At 41.1% G+C, this 25,523-nt stretch overlaps 1 protein-coding gene across 9 annotated transcripts in view; it reads left to right on the forward strand.

The window, feature by feature from the left end:
* The window catches only part of SYTL5 (synaptotagmin like 5), a 139,357-nt gene that overhangs the window by 108,158 nt on the left and 5,676 nt on the right, over positions 1–25,523 (forward strand). For 8 of the 9 annotated variants that reach the window (XR_007148996.1, XM_047844306.1, XM_047844313.1 and 5 more), the window contains 7 exons: positions 1,847–2,025; positions 3,817–3,916; positions 6,562–6,723; positions 17,386–17,494; positions 18,877–19,012; positions 22,077–22,285; positions 23,373–23,517. Coding sequence is in view for 8 of the 9 variants with exons in the window: in XM_047844306.1 (XP_047700262.1) it covers positions 1,847–2,025; positions 3,817–3,916; positions 6,562–6,723; positions 17,386–17,494; positions 18,877–19,012; positions 22,077–22,285; positions 23,373–23,515 (1,038 nt within the window). In the remaining variant the exon portion in view is untranslated. Of the gene's footprint in view, positions 1–1,846; positions 2,026–3,816; positions 3,917–6,561; positions 6,724–17,385; positions 17,495–18,876; positions 19,013–22,076; positions 22,286–22,751; positions 22,867–23,372; positions 23,518–25,523 lie in introns of those variants that run through there. The other variant, XM_047844312.1, reaches the window with a different exon arrangement.

Below are 25,523 nucleotides of genomic sequence, written 5' to 3' on the forward strand. Positions count from 1 at the left end.
TTCCTGGAGGAAAGTCACCCTGCCTGTCTCAGACTTGTCAATGGGCGGAAACGGAAAATTTAATTTTTTCTAGATTTCTTTTGCCTTTGTTCTCTACATTGGTTAGGTTAAAAAACTTAATAAGCACTGCAATGCTAACCACTTAGTAGACAGGTGGAACAATAATACACATAAATTGAAAGAAAAATATTTTTATTCCACTCTTAAATAGCTCTTATTCCTTACTAATGGGATGTGGTTGCCTGTTGGGCACTTCACAACTTGTCAAATCTTGGACTCTGATTGAACAGCACCTCTTTTATTTCCTGTTCCACATTGATTTTTATGCAGTACTTTTTTTTTTTTCACGGCAACTGTCAAAAACTCAGCTTCACACCGTTAGGACTTACCTGAAAAGAATAAATTGTGATTTAATGTTGACATCGTGAACTACCGTAAACAGTTTGCACTGTGTCTGATAGATGTCGCTGTGTTTCCCTTGAAACTTTAAAATATCCTGTACTGCCCCTGTGCATGTGCTGTGGTACTCTGGGATGCCTCAGTACACATTTTGGAAGCTGTGGGCCTAGGCGTTTGTGAGAAAAGCAGACTCTCAGACCCCACTGGGGACTAACTGGACCTGAATCATCATTTGACAGAGATCCCCAGGTGATTTATGTGCAATTAAAGTTTGAAAAGCACTGCTCAAAGCCACCTGTTATTATGAAAAATTTGTTTCATTTTAGGACTGGGCAAGACAAATTAGATCACTCACTGGCTCTCTTGAAATTATCATTTTTAAGTAATCATGGAATTCTTAAGCCCTAGACTCCAGCTGAGAAGAGATGCTAGCCACGTCACCCACATCCTGTTCTTTGATCGGTCTCTACTCTGAGTAACTAGAGGAACATGATGACTTTTGTTAGGCATATCTGAAAAGTGGGAAGCCTGGGCTCTCTTTGTACTTACTATAATCCTTCCCACCAGTTCACAGACAGGGCTTTTGAAACTACTGGGTCACTCATGAAAGCCTTTCAACTGGTCTCTTGTGACAGTTGTGTTGCTAAGATACAGTTTGGGCACTAAAGGATACTTTTGTTACATTTAATTTAAATATGTCCCTTGCCATTTATTCATTCTGGTAGATTTGGACTGTTTTTCTCTCACATTTTATTTTATTTGTTGGTTGGTGTGTAATTTTTTGCTTACTCTTCGATTTTGTGGGTTGTTATTTTATAGAGGTTTACAAAGTTCTGGTCTCATACTACCCATGTGACCACAACAGCTGCTCAGGGAATTGACAACAGCCAAGGGTATATGATGTTCTTCTGGCCTGCCCTTGTTAAAGCTGCAGTTACGGCTTCCCAGAGACTGATGGGATGCTCTCTGGGGGTGTCAGAGAGGAAACCTCGTGTCTCCTGCTAGCACAGAATATATGAGCTTTTCTTTGTCCTGATGGATGCATTCTAGACCTTGAAGTAGACTGACCTTGAGTCTACCAGTGAGAAAGGTGAAAGCTACATGAATCGGGAGAGGATGTGAGATTGGAAATGCCTCAGTGACCCCGTATTCATTAGAAGTGAATAAACAAAGGCTATTTGCCACCCAGAAAGGCAATGCTTCCCTTCTCAGCAAGTTTCCTGCCTTCCTTACTAATGCTCCTTAAGTCTTCTTGTCCCTTCCCAGGCTTGGACTTTATACAATACCAGAAAAAGAAGCAAAACAAGTGATTTTTGCTTTCTTCTCTCACCCTACACCTTCCTGCTCATTATAACGAATAAGAATTGTAATTGAATGAAGGGGGTGGCTTCTGTGAGGAAACAATGAGAATAACACTGGACACCTGTCTTCATCTCGTTTATTCCAGACCAGCCTTAACAGCATGATGAGTGTTTACAGTGAAACAGGAGACTATGGCAACGTGAAGGTCAGTGGTGAAATCCTTCTTCACATCAGCTACTGCTACAAAACTGGCGGGCTCTACATTTTTGTCAAGAATTGCAGAAATCTGGCCATAGGAGATGAAAAGAAACAGAGGACGGATGCGTAAGCATAGAGCATATTCCTCAGACTCTTTCAATCACTGCTTCCTTTGTCAGTATGTGTGTTTTTGTTTCAGAAGACTCTTAGCATTCCTCTTGATTCGGAGCCTTTTCAGGAGGTTGTCCCTTTTCTCCTGTGCTACACTTCTAGATATTCTCTTAGGTGTACATATAATGATTTTGTCTGTGATTATCTGAGTTTTTAAAAAGCTGTTAGTCACCGTGATTCAGGACTGGCACATTTGTAGTTTACGCAGAGGCAGCTGTTTGAGATAGAGGCTGGCTGACACATGGGCACACCCCAGGATGTGTGAGTGTCCTGTTCTGGGAGAACCTCCAGAGAAAATCACCAAGCTGTTAACCCACTTGAACGACTCAAAAGGACAATTTTGAGGCTCTCAGGATTCCAGGTATCAGCTGGGAGGCAGATGGGGACCATGACACATTGGAAGGGAACTAGATGAAAGATGTGTCAGTGCTTCCCAAGATCACTGCCAGGTTTGCTGGTTTACTAGGAGGACTCCCAGAACTCCACATGTAGTGATAATCAGCAAAGAAGAAAGGCATATGTGGTGAAGTTCTAAAGAATCCAGGCTTAAACCTCCAAGTGTCCTTTCCCACTGGAGTTACACAGGATGTGCTTAATTTTCCCAGCAACAAGTTATGGCAGCATATGTACAATGTTGTCCACCAGAGGAGCTCATTTAGAGACTCAGCTGGTCACATACCAAAATTCCAGTGTCCCAGAAGGAGAGCAGGTGTTCTGCATAAGCCATATTATTTTTACACATAGTTTAGTCACAGTGAGCCCCTTTATCTGTTCTGGAAGTGATGAGAATCCTCCCGGAATCCAAGTTTCCAGACGCCAGCCAACCGCTAACCTTGTAAGCAAGTGTTTCTAAGGACAGCACAATGAGGCCTGCTGTGTTATGTTACCCCTTTCCTTCATAATAGGTGACCTAGGTTCAATACACAACTCAAAGAAGCTGTTTCCAAGTGTCTTAAGATCAGAGAATAGTTTGGTCTACCTACTTCCTCAGCTAACTATCAGCGGGCTTCAGGACCAATATAGTCATTTAGAGTAGCATGGAAACAGGTCATTTAGAGCTCTGGTAGATGTGCTTCACCATCTTGTACGTTGAAGTCTTGTACATTTCTAAGTCTGCCTTGACTTGGATGCCCCCGCTCCAAGAGACTCCTGGGATAGCTCAACACAAGGTGTTGGGTAGAATTGTTATTGTGACATCAGGTTATGATTTCCTATTTGTTCTTTTCTGTCATTTTCCTTCATTTACCCATCACCATTGATTCCACTCATCTAAGTCCTAACATCTGAATGGAGAAGAATACAACCCTGTGGTATTTTCTGAGACCATTGATCCTATAAATAGATGACATTTATTGAGTAGTATAATATGTCAGCTCCCTGTACGTATCAACCAATTTAATTCTTAGAATGCTATAAGTTACTGTTACTATCCCAGTTTTCCAGATGAAGAAACTGAGGCATAGAGAGGTTAAGTAATTTCTTGAGTTTACCAAAACCAGTGAGGCATGGAGTGATTCAGACCTAGTTGGATCGACTCCAGAGCCCACACTATTTATCACTATACTACTTTTCTCTTATTGAAGGTCCAGAGTTATATTTTAAGGTGTCCTGCTGTGCAGACTATATTCTCTTTGGGTTTCTCATGTGTGCTGGCCTATTCCCTTCACCTCTTTTATTCGCTGAAGCCCCTATTTCTTGCAAAGTAAAAGTTTCCCAATAATTACTTTCATGTGTTATCGTTTGCAGTTATGTCAAGTCGTACCTTCTTCCTGACAAGTCCAGAAACAATAAACGCAAGACCAAGATCAGAACAGGCACCAATCCAGAATTCAACGAGACATTAAAGGTAAGTACGTGCGCTCTCATATTAACTCAGGTGGTACTGTTCACACCCTCATTGGGTTTAAAAGTAACTTCGGAGGATTTGCATGTCCAGGTGTAAATATCTCTTAGAAAAGTAGAATGTGAATAAATGAGTGTAATACCCTTGGCTTTCCTGACAGTTCTTGGAAGAGAACAACTGTAAATCGCTCTTACTCTGCTTATTTCTCTGCTGCTGCTAAAGTTACACCTTAAGTAAATATGATCCAGTGAAATTACATTTGAGCTGGTGCATCTTGTCTAAAAGACATTTCACACTTGGGAAAGTATTTTTTTTCTAGTTCCCCTTAAGAGGAGTTTGTCACAATTTTGACACTAACTCAGGAAGTCACTTTGTACACACTCATTGTTCTGCTAGCACAGCATGAATATGTACTGTTTCTTGTGAGCTTTCAGAATTTGGCTAAATTTAGGCTTGTGGGTAATGAACAGTGGAGATGCAAGGTTGGATTTGGCTAGTCTCCAATCCTAGAGACATTACTTTTCCCCATGGGCTTCTATGTGACAACCCCTTCTCTCACCCTGGGCCAATCTAGCCTGGTAAGAACGATCTGAGGAGACTGGAATGTAGAAGTTATTGCTAGTTGCAGGGAAACTTATCGACCTTGTGCCCAGAGTGATGGAGTCAGAGTCCACCATAGCGGGAAATTGGTGAATGGGAACATCCATCAGTGGGGTCATGTTTAGAAGCAGGAGCCAATATGAAGATAGATGAAAATGAGAATGAATGAATATAGGCAGGGGGTGAATCCAGTGGCCATAATAGGATAGCAAAGCTGAGCCCAAGCAGAATAGATAGAGTGACCTGGCAAATTCAGGAAGCAGGAAGCCAAGGTTAATCATGTCAGGAAAAGTAAGGACAGGTAAGGATGTAAATCCAAGATCAAGAAGAGGTCTGAAGTGTGTCTCAGGTGGTAGTTGCAAGCAGGAGATTTGAGGGTGTGTAGGCATGAGTCAGTGGATAATGTTCTGCTGGAAAAAGAAAAGCTACCCCAGTAATATTTTCTTTCTGCTCAGTCTACATATTTGTCTATTTATTCCTGTGCTTATGCTACCCTTTATGGAGTTTGGTGTTTGCAAGTTTCTCACTTATTGTAGACTCTGGGTCTGTAGTTCTCTCTTGTCCAGCAAGAGAGCAGATGCAGGATTGAAATGTGAGAGAGGCTAATGTCCCAGAGGAGAAAAGTGCCCAGAGTAAGGGTCCTTGCTCCGTTTTTATTAGGATCAGAAGGCTTATATGCTAACTAATTTGGATGTAAATTAAAAAAATAAAATAAAATTGAAAATAAAAAAAAAAGGAAGGCTTATAAGCCTGATGGGTGTGCACAAAGAGACAATGAAACTGTGAACATTAACTCATGGGCATGGGGGCAAGGGGGTTTTGAAGATATGTGGTGTTAGGGGTTTGGGTCAATACAAAACAAAATTCTGGTGCTGGGCATAAGGTTGTTTATAGCATACATGAGGCCCCACCTGTTTACCTAATCTGGCCTAGGGCTCAAGAAAGACCCAGCATGCTACCTCAGGGCCAACAAGGCACCTTTCTTTTGCTAATTAGCTCCACTCTTGGCAACTTTGCCCTGCTGGGGTCTAAAGTCCTGTTTACCTGTTTACCTATTTTGGTCCTTCCTTCCTGTGAAAGCAGCTTTCTGCTGTTGTACTAAGTTGGGGGGCGTTTCCACCCTGAATTCCTAATCTTGTTTACCTCAGTTTCATGCTTTCATCCTGAGGCCTTTCTATTCCTATATCTTTGTCCTATACTGGGGGACTTTGCCCTGTTTACCTAATCTTGTTTCCCCAAACTTGGGTGTGTTCATCCTATGACTTTCTAATTCTTTATGCCTTGTTAACCCATCAGTGCAAGCTCAGGGAATTCCTAAGCTTATTCCCCACACTCACTGACACCACTTTTCTGGATTTGGGGGTTCTCATTATGAATAAAATAAAAGAAGTTGGAGGGCACCTGAGTGGCTCCATCGGTCAAGTGTCTGACTTCGGCTCAGGTCATGATGTCACGGTTCATGAGTTTGAGTCCCTTGTCGGGCTCTATGCTGACAGCTCAGAGCCTGGAGCCTACTTCAGATTCTGTGTCTCCCTCTCCATCTCTGCCCCTCCCCTGCTAGTGTGCTCTCTCGCTCGCTCGCTCTCTCTCTCTCTCTCTCTCAAAAATAAATAAACATTAAAAAAAAAGTTGGAGAGTTGATATATCAAACCTTATGCTTACAGAGTAGATGTTGGAAAAATGATTAGCAAATGAAACCCAAGTAAAACTGGAAAGGAGACAAGCTTCATCACTTATTAATATATTTGAAGTTTACTGACTTTGTCCTCAATGATTTTCTGAAATATCTTTCAGCGCGAGGTCTAACACAAAATCAGTTTATGGAATAGAACCCCAGTTGTAGCGTAAACAAAGAAAAATAAAGTTTTTGTGTTTGTTGTTCATATTATAACGTTATAATGCATATTGTGTATGCATTATATATAACGTTGTTCATATCATAAGGTTCATAATGCATATCCGAAAGATGGTGGAAATACATTTCAGCCCGTTGTAGAATTGGGCAGAGCCCTCCATGTGGAGTGTGATGTTGTGAATCTCATTTGCAGTACACCATCAGCCATACCCAGCTGGAAACAAGAACTCTGCAGCTCTCAGTCTGGCATTATGATCGATTTGGACGTAACAGCTTCCTTGGGGAGGTGGAGATTCCTTTTGACTCATGGAATTTTGAAAATCCAAGTGATGAGTGGTTTGTGCTTCAGCCCAAGGTAGGAAATGCTTCCAGATTAATTAAACAGTTTTGCAGTGAGACAAGTTATGAACAAAATTGATGTCATAGGCCTAAAGAATCTGAAGACTTCTAATATTCAAGTGATAATCTGAACAGATTAGTGCAGCTAATTTTGGAATAATAAAATAAACGTAAATCTGTTCCTTGGAACTCCTCCTTTAATACAGACTGTATAATGCAAGCCACATCGTCGTGTATATTATTAATTTGACTTGCTAAAAATGTATTCATCATTTGAAGGTCTCCATGGATAAACAAAAGGAACGCATTATGTGATCCTATCATAATAGAAAGTACTCAATTTCACATAAGCAAAAACAGATCTATAGAGCCAATCGGTATCAAAGCATTCTCTCTATTCCTGATTCTCCACTATTCAGACAGACCGAAGCAGGAGTGATCTTGCCTTGGCTCACATAAGGAAGTAACCAGTAGCTAAAGTATCTGGTTTTCTACATTCCCACTTTTGAGATTCATAACCTAGGTCTTGAGTTATATTCGGAAAAGCCATCTTAAAGCTGATTCTAGAAATTAAGTGCAATATAGCATGTTCTGAACTAGACCAGCAGTACCTTGGATTCACTCTATGCAACGGAGTCTCTCTACAGTAGTTTGTTTGGTTTTTTTTAACATTTATTTATTTTGGGGACAGAGAGAGACAGAGCATGAACGGGGGAGGGGCAGAGAGAGAGGGAGACACAGAATCGGAAACAGGCTCCAGGCTCCGAGCCATCAGCCCAGAGCCCGACGCGGGGCTCGAACTCACGGACCGCGAGATTGTGACCTGGCTGAAGTCGGACGCTTAACCGACTGCGCCACCCAGGCGCCCCTCTACAGTAGTTTTTTAAGTCAAAAGTGAGATTAAAAAAAAAAAGGTCACATTTATGTAACCAAAGATTGTTCTTTATATACAGAGAGGCAAAAAGAACATGATGATAAAGAGAGTAGACTCAAATCAGACTTTCTGGGTTCAGTCCTGGCTTCGTGACCGTCTGTGTGACCTTAGGCAAATTATTTAACTTCCCAGGCTTTGGTGTTCTCATTTGTGATACAGTAATTGGATATATCTTACTGGGACGTCGTGAGGCTTGAAGAAGCACTCTATATGATGCTCACAGTACTGCGTCAGGCACATTTTAAGCTCTCAGTCAATGCTAGGTAGTATTTATGTTACATTATAGTCCCTATGTTGCAAGTGACAGAAACCCCAGCTCATACTGCTCAAAAAATAAAAGGAAATTATTGGCCAGTGATTATCAAGCATGGCTTGATCCAGATGCTCAAATCTTATCAAGGCCCTGGACACTCTTGGTCTCGCTTCTGTCTGTCGGCTTCATTTTTTAGACCTCATGCAGTTGGCTTCCCTCACTGGTTCCAGTATGCTTCTCTTGGCCACTACAACACCTGGAAGCCTCTCATGCTTGCACCACACTGTCCAGGAGAAGAAAGATTTCCTACTCCTCCAGCAGTCCAACCAGTGCCCTGGGCCTGGTTCTCATTCTAATTACATCAGTTGCCCATCCTAAGCTAATTGCTGTGGCCAGCTGGGGAGGTGGGGTACATCAGCTGACTTAAGACGATCAGAACATACTCTGGTCCTGAAGGTGGTATTGCCCCAAAGGAAATCTAAAGGAATGGTGGGTGAGTGGATGCTAGACAGCAAAACATGCATTGATCATCATCAATAGCAGCACTGTCCACAGCTAAAGGTACAACAAACATTGTGAGATAAGTGTCATTATTTCCGTGTTATGTGTGGAGATTGAGGCTCAGAAGTTACATACAGCTTTCTGGTGGAGTTTTATAATTGTAGACCTTAAGCTTGGTGTGAATAATTCATGGAAAATCTTCGGGAAGTATATTTGGGCTGGGGTAAAAGTGATAATAAAATATAATAAAAGTCCTTAAAATAACTGCAAGCCCATGACTCACATAAATATGATAAAAATAGGAAGTGCAATATTAACAAGAAATAAGTCCACAGTAGAATTAGCATTCCCCTGACATGAACTAGGGGAAACATTTGGTCATTACAACACTAAGTCTCTTGGAATTGAATGACAAGCCCTACAATAAAGGATAGCACTTAATCTGACTTCACAGTCTCCTGTCACTTTCTTCCTTTTGTGCATAATGGGTGATCACCATAGACTCTTAAGTTAGAAAATGTTCGAGACATTATGTGATGCAGGACACAGATGAAGGACAAGTAACATTCATTTCAATACATAAAATTGTCTGTCATAAATTTAACGTTAAAACACAGAGGGGCTATTTGGAAAACAGCTTGGAGGCTTCCAGACAGTTGCCTAGAAATGGTTGAAGGATGTGCACTGGGGTGCTATCTGAGCTCTCCCAGGCATCCTCTGTGCTCAGGGACCAACCACTTTCCATGGCAATCACCTTCACATTACCACTGAGTGATTTCACTTTCTATCGTAAGGAAGAAGTAGTTCTCTGAGCCTGCTCAAAAGTTCTGATTGCATTTAATGTCTTTCCAGAGAAAGGAGCTCTGACTCCTCGGTCCTCTACCAGGTCGCCTTGGATTTCTTTCACCATGACTGTTAGGAGTTTTGTCTCCAACAGCTTTCACCTGAGTCTCTGTTTAGAAGCCTCTCCTCAGGCTACTGTAGCTTTTTCTCACGTGAGCAGAGAGTCAGAAGCTCCTAGGAGCTTACATACGCCCTGCCACAAAGCAACCCTTTACCAATAACTAATAGATGGGGGAGTCTGAAAGCACAGTTAATTCCCTGAGAGCGGTGGGGGGGGGGGGGCAAAAGGAGTGGTGCCCCAAGGCATTACTTAGACTCTACAGCTTTGCTGCCGGATCAGGCTATGCCCTTGCCTGGCTTCCTCTCCTTCCCTGACCTTTTTCCCATCGCCCCTTGGCTGGTCTATCCTGGGAGCAATTCTTTTGTTGAGTGCTTTATTTTTATTTTTTATTTTTTAAATTTAAATCCGAGTTAACATAGAGTGTACTAATCATTTCAGGAAAAGAATTTAGTGATTCATCACTTGCATATAGCCCCTAGTATTCATCCCAACAAGTGCCTTCCTTAATGCCCCTCACCCCTTTAGCCTTCTCCCTGCCCAACACCCTGCCAGCAACCTTCAGTTTGTCCTCGTATTTAAGAGTCTCTTCTGTTTGTCTCCCTCTCTGTTTTTATCTTATTTTTGCTTCCCTTCCCTTATGTGCATCTGTTTTGTATCTTAAATTCCACATATGAGTGAAATCATATGATATTTGTCTTTCTCTGACTGACTTATTTCGCTTAGCATAATACGTTCTAGTTCCATCCGTGTTCTTGCAAATGGCAAGATTTCATTCTTTTTGATCACCGAGTAATATTCCACTGTGTGTGTGTGTGTGTGTGTGTGTGTGTGTGTGTGTGTGTGTACACATATATATTTATACACACACACACCCCATTTTCTTTATCCATTTATCAGTCGATGGACGTTTGGGCTCTTTCCATAGTTAGGCCTTTGTTCACAGTGCTGCTATAAACATAGGGGTGCATGTGCCTCATCGAATCGGCACTCTGGGAGCAATTCTTAAGAAGTCACATGCATAAGAATGCTCACTTCAGAGTCAGCTTCTGGGGAACTCAATATAGTTCACGTCTCTAATCCAGATCATCTTTCTCTGCAAAGAAATAGATGACACCTATGGATACATATAAGTGTCTCTGACACGCATAGAGGAAAGCCCGCAGAGTCGGCCTCGCTTAGGTGCCATGCCTTCCAGAAATGGGGAGGGCAGGTGCACCATAACTCTGTACACTGCCTCCTGTCCCTTAGTGGCCTGTCCTCAGGAGGAGCTGGGCTCTGTGTGGGCTCTGTAGTTACAGCTATGAGAGATGTCACTTCATTTTCAGTCTCCTGTCTCAGACGCTTCAAGGCAGTAGTCACTTCATCAGCTGTACCTACAGGATGAGCAGCCCAGAGTCTTGATGTTTTCTTATAGATTATCCAGCTGAGGAGGTAAAGTGTAAGCTGCAGAGAACCAATTTCTTTAGTGATAGAGGATCAGAATTAATAGTCCTTTAAAGCATTTGGAAATACTGACATCCTTTTGCAGTGGGAATACTGGAAGGACAGAGTGCCTTATTTCTTATTGACTCTGTGTTAGTGAAAGTCCCTTGCCACCTGCCTTTGTCTTTGCTAGGTCTTACAGCACTAAGCCGGTGAGGAGGCTGGTGCAGACAGAGAAAGAGCTCAAGATGTCACGTGTACTGTAAAGTAGTTTCACAGTATAACTTCTATTTCACTGCATGACATGAGCTTGTTTATTAGCTGTAACTCATTATCTTTCTGAAAGGCATGTTAGGTAGTTAGACAAGAAGTGTTTGTCAGTATGAATTGCCTTTCATGTCTTCCCAGAAGGTGCTATTATAAAAACAAGGAGCTTTGAAAACCAACAGCAAGCTCAAGTGTTTTCCAAGGAAATCTTCTCTGTTCTGCCTTCAGGCAGAGAGTAAATGTAAGTTCCTGTGAAATTATTACCTAGCTAAAAGGCTCTCTCTGTATTTGGCAGTTTGGGCAGACACTTGTCCATAATTTATTACCACCACCTTATACCTATAAATGTACTAGAAACTCCGCTTTCAACTCTGATGGAATGTGGATCTCTCTCTCTTTTCAAAACGCAGACGATAACAGGTGTTACCTGATGACGCCACACCCCTGCTTGGTCCGCTGCCTTCACTGGTTCCCAACTGCTTATGGATATGGTTTGAATAAATCCTAACCCATCACCCTGGTACTTAGTGGCCCCTTGATATGGCCCAGCCTTCTGTAACAGAGGAGGATGCCAGTGCTCTACCTATACCCCCACATTCATGCCTATGTGGTTCCCCATGGCTTTCATTCACATAAGCCAACACCTGCCAGTCTTTGTAGGCGAGGAGCCAGCCCTTAAGCTGCTGATGTAGTCTTGGTCTGTGGGAGCGGAAAGCCAGAGCAGCCTGAGTAAGTTTCCTGGAGGTTGAGGGCAGAGCCCTTGATCAGTAAGTGATGGGTGAAGGAACATACATAATAAACACTCTGATTCCCTTGTCTCTGGTTGAGACAGCTCTGACATGTGATCTGTCTTGTCTCCAAAGCTCCCCTGTGGAACTGAGCAAGTTGCTCACCATATAAAACTTTGCCTGATATCACAGCCTTCTTAAGTCTGTCTTCATTTTGTGGTCCCACTTCTCTACTCCCTTTCCTAATAAAACACTCTAAGATAAAGTTGTGTCTTAAAGTCTTCCAGGCAACCCAGAGTAGACACCTTGTTTCCATCCTCCTTGCCACAACCTCCCTTCACACACACCTCTAATCACACCTGACTTCCTACCAGTTCTTAAACACATTTTATACAGTCCCCACTATATTTTGCTCGTGAGTATCTTCTTTCTTAACCCAGACTGACCTTCTTCCCATCCTGTATTTATCAGTCATCATATCTCCTCTCCTTTAAGCACCAAGCAAAGGCCACCTCTTTATCCCAATCTAGATTATTCTCTTCCCACAGTAGTTTCTTTGCGTCTGTATCAGAGCAACTGTCATCCTTTGACCTGAGTTTGAAATAGTAGGTCAGTTAATAAAGCCACAGAAATTACATACCTACAAACATACACCCCCAGTGCATTTCTTAATCATTTATTTTAACTTAAATGTGCATTTATTTTGAAGTCTTCTAATATAGTAATAATTCATTTTGTTTGAGTATAGTTTCAGTGATTAGAATTCTTCCATATCTTCCTGGCATAAATTCTGACCTTAATGCATTATAATCAGCAATTTCTAGTTTGAGCTTTTCTAAAGTACAATAAGAACCTAAGAATGCTTTCAAAGTAAACCAAACAAAAGCTTTCTAAATATTCATGATTATTTTTTTCAGTTTATTTTTTCATTTTATTTATTTTAGAGAGAGAGAAAGCATTCATGAGCAGGAGAGGGGTAGAGGGGTGGGGAGAGAGAGAGAGAGAGAGAGAGAGAGAGAGAATGAATGAATCCCAAGCAGGCTCCACGCTCAGCATGGAGCTTGACGTGGGGCTCGTTCTAATGACCCTGGGATCATGACTCCAGCCAAAATTAAGAGTCCAACGCTCAACCTATTGAGCCACCCAGTGCCCCTCATGATTGTTTTCTAATCTTTTACAGCTTTGAGCCCAAACATAACCCAATAGCAAATTTATTTTCAAATACTTAGGTCTTCAGAAGTATTCGGCTTAATTTTGGGGCGCCTGGGCGGCTCAGTCAGTTAAGCGTCCGACTTCAGCTCAAGTCATGATCTCACAGTCTGTGAGTTTGAGCCCCACACCGGGCTCTGTGCTGCCAGCTCAGAGCCTGGAGCTTGCTTCAGATTCTGTGTGTGTCTCTCTCTCTGCCTCTCCCCTGCTCATACTCTGTCTCTCTCAAAAATAAATAAATATTTTTTAAAAATTAAAAATATTCAGCTTAATTTTTATAGTAGTAGTTGTCTTTTTCTTCCCTTTAGTTTATTGATATTAACTTATATAATTATAACCACAAACATGCCTGGCATAAAGAGCCTGGGAGACTAATTCACCTAGCTTTTGATGAGCACAGTTCAGCTGATAGAAGTAGGCATGCATGGTCTTTGTATAGAGGATCTGCTCTTCATTGGGAATGGAGAACATTAATCTGATGAATCAGTTAAATAAGGGCAGATTAATAGAGCTTCTGTTGAATATATGTCTCCTGGATAGAGTGAAAACTCATAGAAAGCAAGGTCTGTGTCTTATGTGTCCCTACAGCACTCAGCAAAAAGCCTTAAAAGCTTTACTACAAGAAGGTGTTCCATATGTGTTGGTAGAATTGAATGCGTTGAATTATACCATTTTTCTGAGCAGAAGTTGGTTTAATAATGTAAGATGTTGGTATGTCAGAAGATGACATTGCCTTGGAATTTCTGAGCAAGAATGCCAAAAATATCCCAAGACATTAGTATATGTGCTGCCAAAGCAAGCACATATCCCAAAGACATTAGATACATGCAGGCTAGAAGATAACTCACTCCACTGAATTTCTTTGGTATGTGTTTATAATGCTACAGGACTTTATCTGTACTATTTTCTACTCTCATAAGATTTCAAGACTGGGGGCACCTGGGTGTCTCAGTCTGTTAAGCGACTGACTTTGGCTCAGGTCATGATCTCACGGTCCGTGAGTTAGAGCCCCAGGTCGGGCTCTGTGCTGACAGCTCAGAGCCTGGAGCCTGCTTCAGATTCTGTGTCTCCATCTCTCTCTCTCCTTCCCCACTCACAGTCTGTCTGTCTTTCTCTCAAAAATAAATAAAACATTTAAAAAAAGATTTGAAGACTGTATTTACAAAAAGTCACCAGTATATTTTAAGCTAAATACCAATGGAACATTAATAAATCCCAATAATGCATGTTTTAGCCTCTACTAATATACTATATATTAGTATGTGATACCCACACATATCACTTTTTCCTAACAACATATTTTCCTATCCAAAACTTTCAGCCAAAAGCAAATAGAGCCTGCATTGGTTAACTGTTGTATAGAGACTACCCTAAACCTTAGTGGTTTAATGTTTATTTTGAGAGAGAGAGAGAGAGAGAGAGAGAGAGAGACGAGACGAGACATGTGAGCAGGAGAGAGTCAGAAAAAGAGGGGGAGAGAAATCCCAAGCAGGCTATGTGCTGGGCCTGACAGGGGGCTTGAACCCACAAACCGCGAGATCATGAGTTGAGCTGAAATCAAGAGTTGAGCTGAAATCAACCAACTGAGCCACCCAGGTGCCCCTAAACCTTAGTGGTTTAAAACAATTTATTGCACATGATTCTGGGGGTGACTGGGCTCAGCTAGGTGGTTCTCATTTAAGGTCTCTCATGTGGTTGCAGCTAGATGGTAGACTGAGGCTCTGAAGTCATATGAAGGCTTGACTATGCTGGTTGTTCAAGTTGGCTGTCTCACACTTAATGTTAGCTGCCAGATGGGAATTCAGCTAGGCCTGCCAACCAGAGCACCTACCTGTGGCTCCTCCATGTAGCTTGGGCCTCAACATCATGGCTTCTCGAAGTAGCACCCCAAGAATATCCATTCTAAGAGGGGAAGTAGAAGCTGTTAATCTTAGGGTTGGGGCCCAGAAACTGGCACATTGTAACTTTTGTCATGGTCTACTATTCAAAGCAATCACAAGGTCCACTCATCCAAAGAGAGAGGATAAATACCCCACCTTTCATTGGCTGTAGTATCAAAAAGTTATGACGTCTTTTATCTGCTATAATGTCCATTAGAACTTTCCATTTGTGACATTCTCATTAAGTAAAATTTACTAAAACTGTCAAAACAAAATTCCTTTTACAAGGCACATGACTTACAACAGTTAAAAATTAGATGGATAGTCTATTTCACCATCCAATCTCATGTTTACCCCTAGTAAGAAGATTGAATAAAATACTTCAAATGATTTTTCCCACCCTTACTAATAAGTTTTACCACGACCAAGAGGAAAGTCAGGGAAGGATTCCTTTTCCTGGTAATGGTCTCTGTCTTTGCTGAAGCTTGAACAGCCTCTGGCTTCACTGTGAGTTTTGGGGTTTCTGAATTCTTTTGGTCTACCCTCTCAGAAGACAGCAGTTCTCAGCCCTTGACTCAGTGCTCAGGAGTCAGGTACCTGAAGGAAAAGCCTAAGAAAGTATATGACTTTTCTTACCCCACTTATGAAAAGTCATAGTTCTGTTGACTCCATGGCAAGTAGGAGCCTTACAGAACAAAGGCTCTTTGTATATGTTCACATTGAATTTTTGAATTGAAACTTTTGGTTTTGAGATGATTGTAGATCCACATTCAGTTATAAGAAATAATACAGGCAGATCTCATGTACCCTTTACCTAGTTTCCCCCAGTGATATCATCTTGCAAGGCTATGGTGCAATGCCACAACCAGGGTAATGGCATTGATACAATCCACCCATCTTCTTCAGATTTCCTCAGTTCTCATGTGTGTGTGTGTGTGTGTGTGTGTGTGTGTGTGTGTGTGTGTGTGTGTGTGTGTTTAGTCTATGCAATTTTATCACATGTGTAGCTTTGTTTATATACCACTACAGCCAAGATGCAGAACAGTTCCGTCACAGCAAAGATCCCTTGTGATCTTTTATAACCATACCCACCTCCCTCCTGCCACCCTTCCCTAACTCCCAGCAACCGCTTATTTTGTCACTTCAGGAATGTCATTTAAATGGAATTGTATGGCATGTATCATTTGAGATGGGTTTTTTTCACTCAGCATAATTCTGTCGAGATTCATCCAAGCTGTGTATATTGCTAGTTCATTCCTTTTTATTGCTGAGTAGTGTCCCATGGTATGGCTGTACCATAGTTCGTTGAACCAGCCCCCTCTTGAAGGTCATCTAGTTTGTTTCTAATTTGGGGCTATTAGAAATAAAGATGATATGAATATTTGCATACAGCTTTTTATGTGGACATAATCTTTCATTTCTCTGGGATAAACGTCCCAATGTACAATCGCTGGGTTGATGGTAGTTGTATGCTTAGTCTTATAAGCAACTACCAAACTGTTTTCTGAAACGGCTACACCATTTTACATTCCCACCAGCAATGTCCAAGTGAACCAGTTTTTCCACATTGAATGATTTCTTTATTTATTTACTTTTTTTTTTAACTTTCAACTTATTTTTTTATATTAAATATAATTTTTCAAATTGGCTTACATACAACACCCAGTGCTCATCTCAACAAGTGCCCTCCTCAATGCCCATCACCCATTTTCCCTCTCCCCCTCACCCCCCCCCACACCATCCACCTTCAGTTTGTTCTCTATATTTAAGAGTCTCTTGTGGTTTGCTTCCTTCCCTCTTTGTTTGTATTTATTTTCCCCCTCCCTTCCCCCATGGTCTTCTGTTAATTTTCTCAAGGTCCACATATGAGTGAAAACATAGCTGTCTGTCTCTGACTAATTTACTTCACTCAGCACAATACCTTCCAGTTCCATCCATGTTGCTGCCAATGGCATGATTTTATTCTTTCTCATTGCCAAGTAGTATTCCATTGTATGTACAGGAGTGCTGATCCATAGGGGTACATGTACCCCAATGTTTATAGCAGCGCTTCCACATTGAATTTTAATGATGTGAATTACCAACACTGTTTTTAATGTTTGGTGGCTTGGCAGCCCAATGTGAACCAAGCATTACTGCCTACTTTCCCCCTCTTGGTCACTTAGGAAAGCCTTGAGACCTCAAGAACAGACAAGGAGAAGGATCTTCTGGGGCTGTTTTCAGTGGTATCTTTATTTCCACCTCATACCCCAACCTATATGTTCATTGATGGGTTCCAGTCCTCATTGTACCATAGACTGTCAGTAGCCCCTGACTGACCACACGTGTGTCCTATATCTCCTCTCAAATTCCTTTTACTTTAATGTTAAAAGTTACAGAGAAATACCTTCATAGAGTTTTCCAGCCTCTCTTTTTCTTATACCTAAGGCATATCTTAAACCAGTAAATTCTAACATAGTTGAGTGGAAATGGATTGTCATATTTAATCCAGCAAGTTAATATTGTACATTCAAACATGGGCTACAAAATAATAAACCAAGCATTGTCACTTTTTCTTTTCACGTGTTTTCCCTTGGCCAGGTGGAATTTGCTGCTGACATAGGCCTTCACTATAAAGGAGAGCTGACAGTTGTCTTACGTTACATTCCCCCAGAGGAGAACCTGGTGCTTCCTCTAGAACAAGTTCAAGGTAGAGTAAAAATTGGTGGCTTTGATCAAGGACATTCTGTATCTAGAAGCGTGGGAATAGGGCTCAGGAATTGTTGGATTATGTTACTTTCCCATTATGCAGATGAAAATGTAAAGGATTAGGTGTCACTAACTTTGGAGAGAGTTGAGAAGTATATCTGACATATGGGGAAGGGTGCAAGATCTTTACAAGTAAAGGGCAAATTTCATACTTAGAAACCAGCCTTAATGGTGATATTTGTTTCCTGGAAGTCCCAGAGATCTAGAATCTTCCCCAGGATGGAGTGGGGAGGGAGGGAGTGGTACAGTTTGCTGAGAGGGGAGGTGTAAAAAGCTGCTGTACCTATTTATGATATTGACAGTTACTCAGGGAGTCTTGAGGAGGAAGTTGACTAGAACACACCAAAGGAAAAATCCAGATGGAGTCAACTTTTAAATCCCTTTTGCCCTTCTACCATCAACTCCTATAGCCAGCTTCCTCTGTCCTTCCATTCGTTATCACCCTCTTCATTGTGACCCTGTGCAAGTAATTACTGTCTCTCAGCCTCCGTTTCCTTACTTCATAGGGTTATTGCAAGGATTAAATAGGTTCATTCATGTAAAGTGCTTAAAGCAGCACTAAATAAAGGTGGTGGTGGTGGTGGTGGTGGTGGTGGTGGTGGTGGTGATTATTCACGTTGAGCACATTTCATCAGAATAAAAATGTGACACAGGAAGAGTTTTCTCTCAAAAATGTAGTTGTGCCTGGGCTACATATTGCCTTTGGAGCTGGCCTTGCACAGTTCTCAATTTGTAAGACTGAAACATCCAAGAAGGAAGTTATGGAATTTTCTCTTTTGGAGTCTACACACTTGTGTGTGGCGTTCACTGTAGCTGTTTCTCACTGAGAGCAAGAATGTGGCTCAGGCAGCTCTCAGGGTCTTTTCCCTTTTCTCTCTATATATACCTGTGAAAAGATATTCCTTGTTGGGGAATAAAATTTTACATTTATTTGTTCCTGGGGGGTGGGAGGGAGGGGAGGGTGGGTGATGGGTATTGAGGAGGGCACCTTTTGGGATGAGCACTGGGTGTTGTATGGAAACCAATTTGACAATAAACTTCATATATTGAAAAAAAATAAATTTATTTGTTCTTGTTTTTCAACAAACACAAATGGGAGACCTATCCAGAAGGAATCCAGTGGGGTAAAAAACATTTAAATAAATACATGGAAAAATACACGGTAGCGTAAAGACCTGATTCAGTCAGCAAATGAAATAAGTATTTGCAGATTTTCTTTCTGAACTTTGAAATAGAACCCTCTCTCTCTTCCCTTCTTTCACTTCCCTTCTCCCTCCCTCTCTCCGTCTCTCTCAATCTCTCTCATTTTGATGGCTGATGCAGGAAAGAAGAGCTTCAAAAGGGGAAAGAAGAAGGAGTCACCTGTAATATTTGGAGGAATACTGGAAGTGTTCATCAAAGAGGCAAAGAATTTGACCGCAGTGAAGTCGGGAGGCACTTGCGATAGCTTTGTGAAGGGGTAATTTTGTTTTAACTCATTTTAGAAAATACCTAATGGGAGATGAGAGGGTCTGTGATCCATGAGACAGTGGTGGCTGTGAGACTTCTGTGTTAGTCTTACTCTAAATGTACAAGGTAACAGCTACCCTTAAATGCTGCCTTTTTTTTTAAGTTTATTTATTTTTGAGAGACAGAAACAGAGAGTGAGCAGCAGAGGGGCAGAGAGAGGGAGAGACAGAATCCCAAACAATCTCAAAAGTTGAATCCCAGTGTGAGGCTCAGTTTCATAAACTGTGAGATCATGACCTGAGCCAAGATCAAGAGTCAGACACTTAACTTACTGAGCCACCCAGGTGCCCCATAAATACTGGCTTTTAGATATGAAACAACACAGGTATAGAGGGGGCTGCTTATTCTAGCTTTCAGCTTGCTTCCAGCATATTTCAGGATTTCTCATCATTGTCATCCTCAATACTGGCAGATTTTCCTGTAAGATTCATTTCTCAAAGGAGGAGAAAATATGATTTTCTACATGTAATATATTTTTTATTGTGCTTTGTTATCATTTGATACTGGTAATATACAAAAGCAACACAAATATTAGATCATTGGTGTTTTGCTCTCTTAGGGGAAATTGTAAAAAGTAGAGATTTCAGAGCACCTTCCCCAGAGATATCAACTGGAGAGTGCTTTGGCAGAGGCATATTTCTTTTTTCCAGTTTTTTCTTGTGATTGACTTCTAGTTTCATACCATGGTGGTCAGAATAGATACATGGTATGATTTCAGTCTTCTTAAGTTTATTGAAGCTTGTTTTGTTGCCTAAGATGTGATGTATTCTGGACAGTGTTCCATGTGCACTTGAAAATAATCTGTATTCTGTTGTTTTGGAATGGAACGTTCTGTATATATCTGTCATGTCCATCTGGTCTAATGTGTCATTCAAAGATACCTTTTCCTTATTGATTTTCAGCCATTGATTTAAGTAGGGTGTTAAACCCTACTGTTACTATGTTACCACCAATTTCTCTTTATGTCCATTAATATTTGTTTTATGTATTTAAGTGCTCCAATATTGGGTGCATAGATATTTACAATTATTATACCCTCTTGTTAGATTGATCCTTATCTCATTATGTAATACCCTTCTGTGTCTCTTGTCACAGCCAGCCTTTGTTTTAAAGTCTATTTTGTCTAAGTATTATTGCTCTGCCAGACTTTTTTTTTTTTTTGCTTCCATTTGCATGGTAAAATTTTTTCATCCTTTCACTTTTACTCTGTATGTGTCTTTAGGTCTGAGGTGAGTCTCTTATAGGCAGCATATAGATGGATCTTGTTTTTTATCCATTCTGCCATCCTCTGTCTTTTTATTGGAGCATTTAGGCCATTTATATTTAAGATCATCTTGAATAGGTAGGAGCTTACTGCCATTTTGTTCATTGTTTTTCTGGTTGTTTTTGTAGTTCTTTGTTCCTCTCTTCTTCTCTTGCTCTCTTTCTTTGTGATTGATGATTTTCTGTAGTGTTATATTTGGCTTTCTTTCTCTTTATGTTTTGTGGATTTATTATAGATTTTAGGCACGAGGTTAATTCTTTGAGTCAATCACATTACTGTTCTTCTCATCAATCCTTCTTAGAAAAGTATAATTGTCTCTATAAGAAAATGAGTCAAACTTTTACCCTCACAACATTCTAATTTTGATAAAGCAAATAATAAAGAGAAGCAGATATCTGGGACTTTCCTGCTGGTGAGTGTGTGGGCCTGAGTCCCAGTCCATCTGTCCTTCAGTCTTTCTCACAATAGTTTTAAGCACAAAAAATATGTTTTATTTGTATCCTGCCATTGCATTTTCTCTCATCAGCCCCACCATCCATTCCAGCCTCTTCCTGCTCACTGTCTGGTGGGATGAGGGGATGGCTCCTTCCTATGGCCTCATTGTCACCTTACAGGGGTGATTTAACATCTTTTGAAATAGTTTTCACTGTATCTTGTTGAACATTTACAAAGAAGAGATAATAAAAGATAATATCTTTGTTCTATAATGAAAAAGGGCCTATAACTTTCTAGTAAATTGTCTCCCTAGTTACACCTAAATATTGAGCTGATTTTCAAGAGACCTTACATTTTTTTAAGAGAGGTTGAGAAAGCAAAGTTTTTTCTGTTGCATGTAAACAAACACAAAAGGTAAAGTATCTAGGGCAGGTTTGAAAGCTTCATGATAATTAGCGACCCATGTTTCTTCTGTCTTGTTATGGATTTCACCTCATTGGCCCAGGTAGCTGCTGGAGTTTCAGCTATGCCATCCAAATTCCAGCCATAAGGTAATTCCCAGAAACTTCATATAGAGCCACTTTTTGTGTCCTATTGGCCAGAACTTAGTACACAGCTATATAGGCTGCAAGGGAGGCTAGGAATGTTGTCTTTATTCTGGGCAATCTTGTGCCTAACTAAAAAAAAATGAGTATTTTAAAGAAGAAGGAGAGAATGAATATTGGGAGATAAGGAGTCTTTTTCTTGGTACATGAAATGCAATCTCAAGTGTTGCAAGGTGTCTTATTTATTGTAAGAACCTACTATAGGAGATATTTTCATTTCAAGATGAGGGACCAAAATAGGATTAGAAAGGAAAGTGCAGGAATTTTACTATTGCCCTACTTAAAATAAACAATAAACCAATCCACTTAAATCTAGATTTAAGCATATAAGAACCTAGAAGAAAAAATCAAATACACACATGCATGCATGCACACACATACACATACTAAGAATTAGGGGAATTGATTGGGGGTGCCTGGGTGGCTCAGTCGGTTAAGCTTCTGACTTCAGCTCAGGTCATAATCTCAGTCCATGAGTTCGAGCCCCACATCGGGCTCTGTGCTGACAGCTCAGAGCCTAGAGCCTGTTCCATATTCTGTGTCTCCCTCTCTCTCTGCCCCTCCCCTGCTCACGTTCTGTCTCTCTTTCTCTCAAAAATAAATAAACATTAAAAAAAATTTTTTTAAAGAATGATGGGGAATTGAAGTGACTACTCAAGGATGCCATTGCTACTGTCTCACCGATGGCTTGATTGCATTTTCTCTTGCAGCTACCTGCTCCCTGATGATAGCAAAGCCACCAAGCACAAAACTCTGGTAATAAAAAAGAGTGTTAACCCTCAGTGGAACCATACTTTCATGTTCAGTGGCCTGCATCCCCAGGACATAAGGAATGTTTGCCTCGAACTTACTGTCTGGGACAAGGAGGCCTTTTCCAGCAACATCTTTCTGGGAGGAGTTCGTTTGAATTCTGGAACTGGTGAGGGACTTGGGGACCCTGAGATGGTCTGTGACGAGGCATGGGGCAGAAGAGTGGTTCCTGCCGGTTAACGTGTAGTAGAGGCACACATAGTTTCAGCTTAACTGATTCCTGAAATTACCACACATGCTCCATCCCTTTAGCCAAGAATCTGTTCATTGTTAAAAATACTACTACATAAGTTTGCATCCTTTGGCTATAAGTTTAAGATATAAAATGTTTGTATTCAGTCCTTTTATAAAATATCACCTACATCTTAGTCTAAGTGAATTTCAACTACCTTCTTGGGTGTTATTTCATGTTTTGCTCAGGAGAAGATCACCAAGACAGCACAGACTTCTGACAGGGGAGAGAACAATTTCCAAGACCAACTTTACTTCATCCTCTTCTCAGATTACTCACTGGTTGAATTGAAAGGAACCCCATTTTCCCCGCTAAAAAATAACATCTAATGTTGTTTAAACAGATTATGGAAGCATACTACTGATGCCACAAGGTGCAAGCCAACAGGGTGAATTGGAGGGAAATGACAGTAGTAGAGCACATGTAGCCCCCCAGATTCTCATTATTCCATAATTTAGGTAAGACATGGAGGGTCTGCATGCACCATGGTCTATATTCCTGTTAAGAACAACCCTGCCTCTATGATGCTCTACTTTGTTATAGATTAAGGAGAGCCAAGAATATCTATACCACTAAAGTGAAAAATCCCCAGGTCAGTGGGGAGTTTAACAAGGGGCCTTGTTAAAAAGCGAGTGCTTCAGAGACCCGTTCAGCCTGTTCTTCTGTCAGGTTAACTCAGTCCAGATGAGAGCCTGCTCTGTGATAAACTACCAAATTGGAGGGTGGTGGAAATGACCCACTAGGGCCGTCCTGATTTGTTTCTCTTCGTCTTGGCAGAAGTGAGTAGTCAGACTACAAAGGAATTCTTTCGTTCTAACTAACACTACTCACTAGATGCGGTAAGGAAAAACAAGCCAGTGAAGGACTCTCTGCTCAAAAGACCCCCTTAGAGGTTGATAAGTGTCTTCCAGAAGATCGAAATGTTTCATCTGTGGAGTGTAACACTCCTTTTCCCCCTCTTCAGGTATGAGCCACGGGAAGAACGTGGATTGGATGGACTCTCAGGGGGAAGAGCAACGCCTTTGGCAGAAGATGGCCGACAATCCCGGGACTCCCGTAGAGGGTGTACTCATGCTCCGTTCCAGCATGGGGAAGTGTAGACTGTGAAGGTACCAGTCTCCAAAATGGGGCCTCCAGGCACTGTCTGGCTGCCATTTCCTATTATTATCAGGCTTGGTACCTGGGATTCTGTTTCCCTGCCATTTCTCACCTTAGGGAACTGGGACATGCGGGGAGAGATGTCAGTGTTATGAACATTTAGGGACTTGCTGAGTGTCTATAAGAGCATGTACCTCCATATGTCCATGGACCAAGGCCTTTTTGATTGGATGATGGAAAGTGTGTCACATTGTCCTGTCAGCAAGCAAATTGTACAGTGATTCATAGGCTTTATACCATAAGGGAAATGGTGCAAGCTTCTTTGAAACTACAGTAGAGATTTGGAGTCCCTAAACTTCTATTAATGAGTTATTTTAGGTTTCTTAAAAGGGTTTGAGGGATAAAAGGGCCACTCATAATATAGATCACTTGAAGAGTAAGAAGGAATACTGGCTACCCTTTTCTCACCCTGGGAATCCCCACAGTCCAAAGAAGGCATGGTGGGGATGGTTGCTTGGACAAGGAGGTGGCCCTGTTATTGTAGCAAACTTGTGGATTAACCAGGTAAGTTTTCAAGATGAACTGAAAGGTTTTTTTGGTGACTATATAATTTATCATCTAAATCAGCCCACTTTTGAGAATGAGAAGAACGAAATTATAATACTGGAACAACAGATGTAAACCAGGATTGAACTGGGAAAATTGGGATGTAGGGTCACCCTAATTATGACCTAACAATTAGTTCTATTATAAACAGTTAGTTTATAAAATATTCTAAGCCACTAACTACAAGGAAGTAAGAACTAATGTACATTTTGAGCTCCTGCTTGTATCATATTTACTGATATCTCTTTGGTCAAAGGAAGTCATATGGCCAAGCCTAAAATCAAGAGGCAGGAAAATCCATCTGTGCACGATGAAGCCATGGCAAGGTTGATATGCAGAAAGGGAAGAAGAATTGTTACCAGTAGTTCAGCCTACCATACTTTCTGTTACCTGGAATTCTAGATGCTTTAGCCACGAAACTTAAATGCAAAGGTAGTTGAAGCAGAAAGGTACCTCAGACCTGTTCCTCATTTTGCATATTCCAAATCTGAAGCCCAGGGAGCTGACATGACTTGGCCAAGGTCATATAGAAGCTATGACTATATTCAGACTTAAATCCAGGCTGTGATTTATAGGCCAGTATTCTTTCTACTGTAGCCCCTGGCATAATCTTGTGCTTATCCAGGTGGAGAGGAGGGCATAGATGAAAGAAGGTGGAGCAGAGTCGGATTACTTCAGTATGAAGTACCTGATCGACTTTTCTGCCAGAGTCCTAGTCTAGCCCCTCAGCTCATTTTTTTACTTGAATTCACATAAAATCTTTGAAAGGATAGAAACTGAATTTTAGTGGTAAGAAAGGTAGAATCATCTTTAGGCTTATTCAAGCTAATTTTTCCATATTCTAAATTTCTTCTTGAATTTTGAAAACTGATTTAAGAATATATTTAGTATTATTCTGAGGGAATAAGCAGTCCATTTTCAGTATTATTCAAAAAAGACTAATTCTCAAAAATTAAAGTTACCAGTCTAGTGTAGCTCAGTATATATGGAATATTTTTTAAAAACTCAAACTCCCATCCCTATGTTGCCCCTCTTAAGAAACAAAACAAAGTGTAAGATCATCACTACTTCCTGTATTGGAACACTTGTCTTCAGACTTGACCTGACCCATTCTGTCTTCATTGATATTTTGGGGACACGTGAGAGGGAGATGATGGTGAAGTATGGAGACATCTCTAAAGTAAACAAAATGGGGGCGCCTGGGTGGCTCAGTCAGTTAAGCGTCCGACTTCGGCTCAGGTCATGATCTCATGGTTTGTGAGTTCAAGCCCCGCATTGGGCTCCGTGCTAACAGCTTGGAGCCTGGAGTCTACTTCTTTGGCTCCCTCTCCCTCTGCCTCTCCCGTGCTTGCGCTCGCTCGCTCTCTCTCTCTCTCTCTATCTCTCAAAAATAAATTTAAAAAAAATTTTA

This window comes from Prionailurus viverrinus, chromosome X, assembly GCF_022837055.1.
Source record: "Prionailurus viverrinus isolate Anna chromosome X, UM_Priviv_1.0, whole genome shotgun sequence".
Classification (NCBI taxonomy): domain Eukaryota; kingdom Metazoa; phylum Chordata; class Mammalia; order Carnivora; family Felidae; genus Prionailurus; species Prionailurus viverrinus.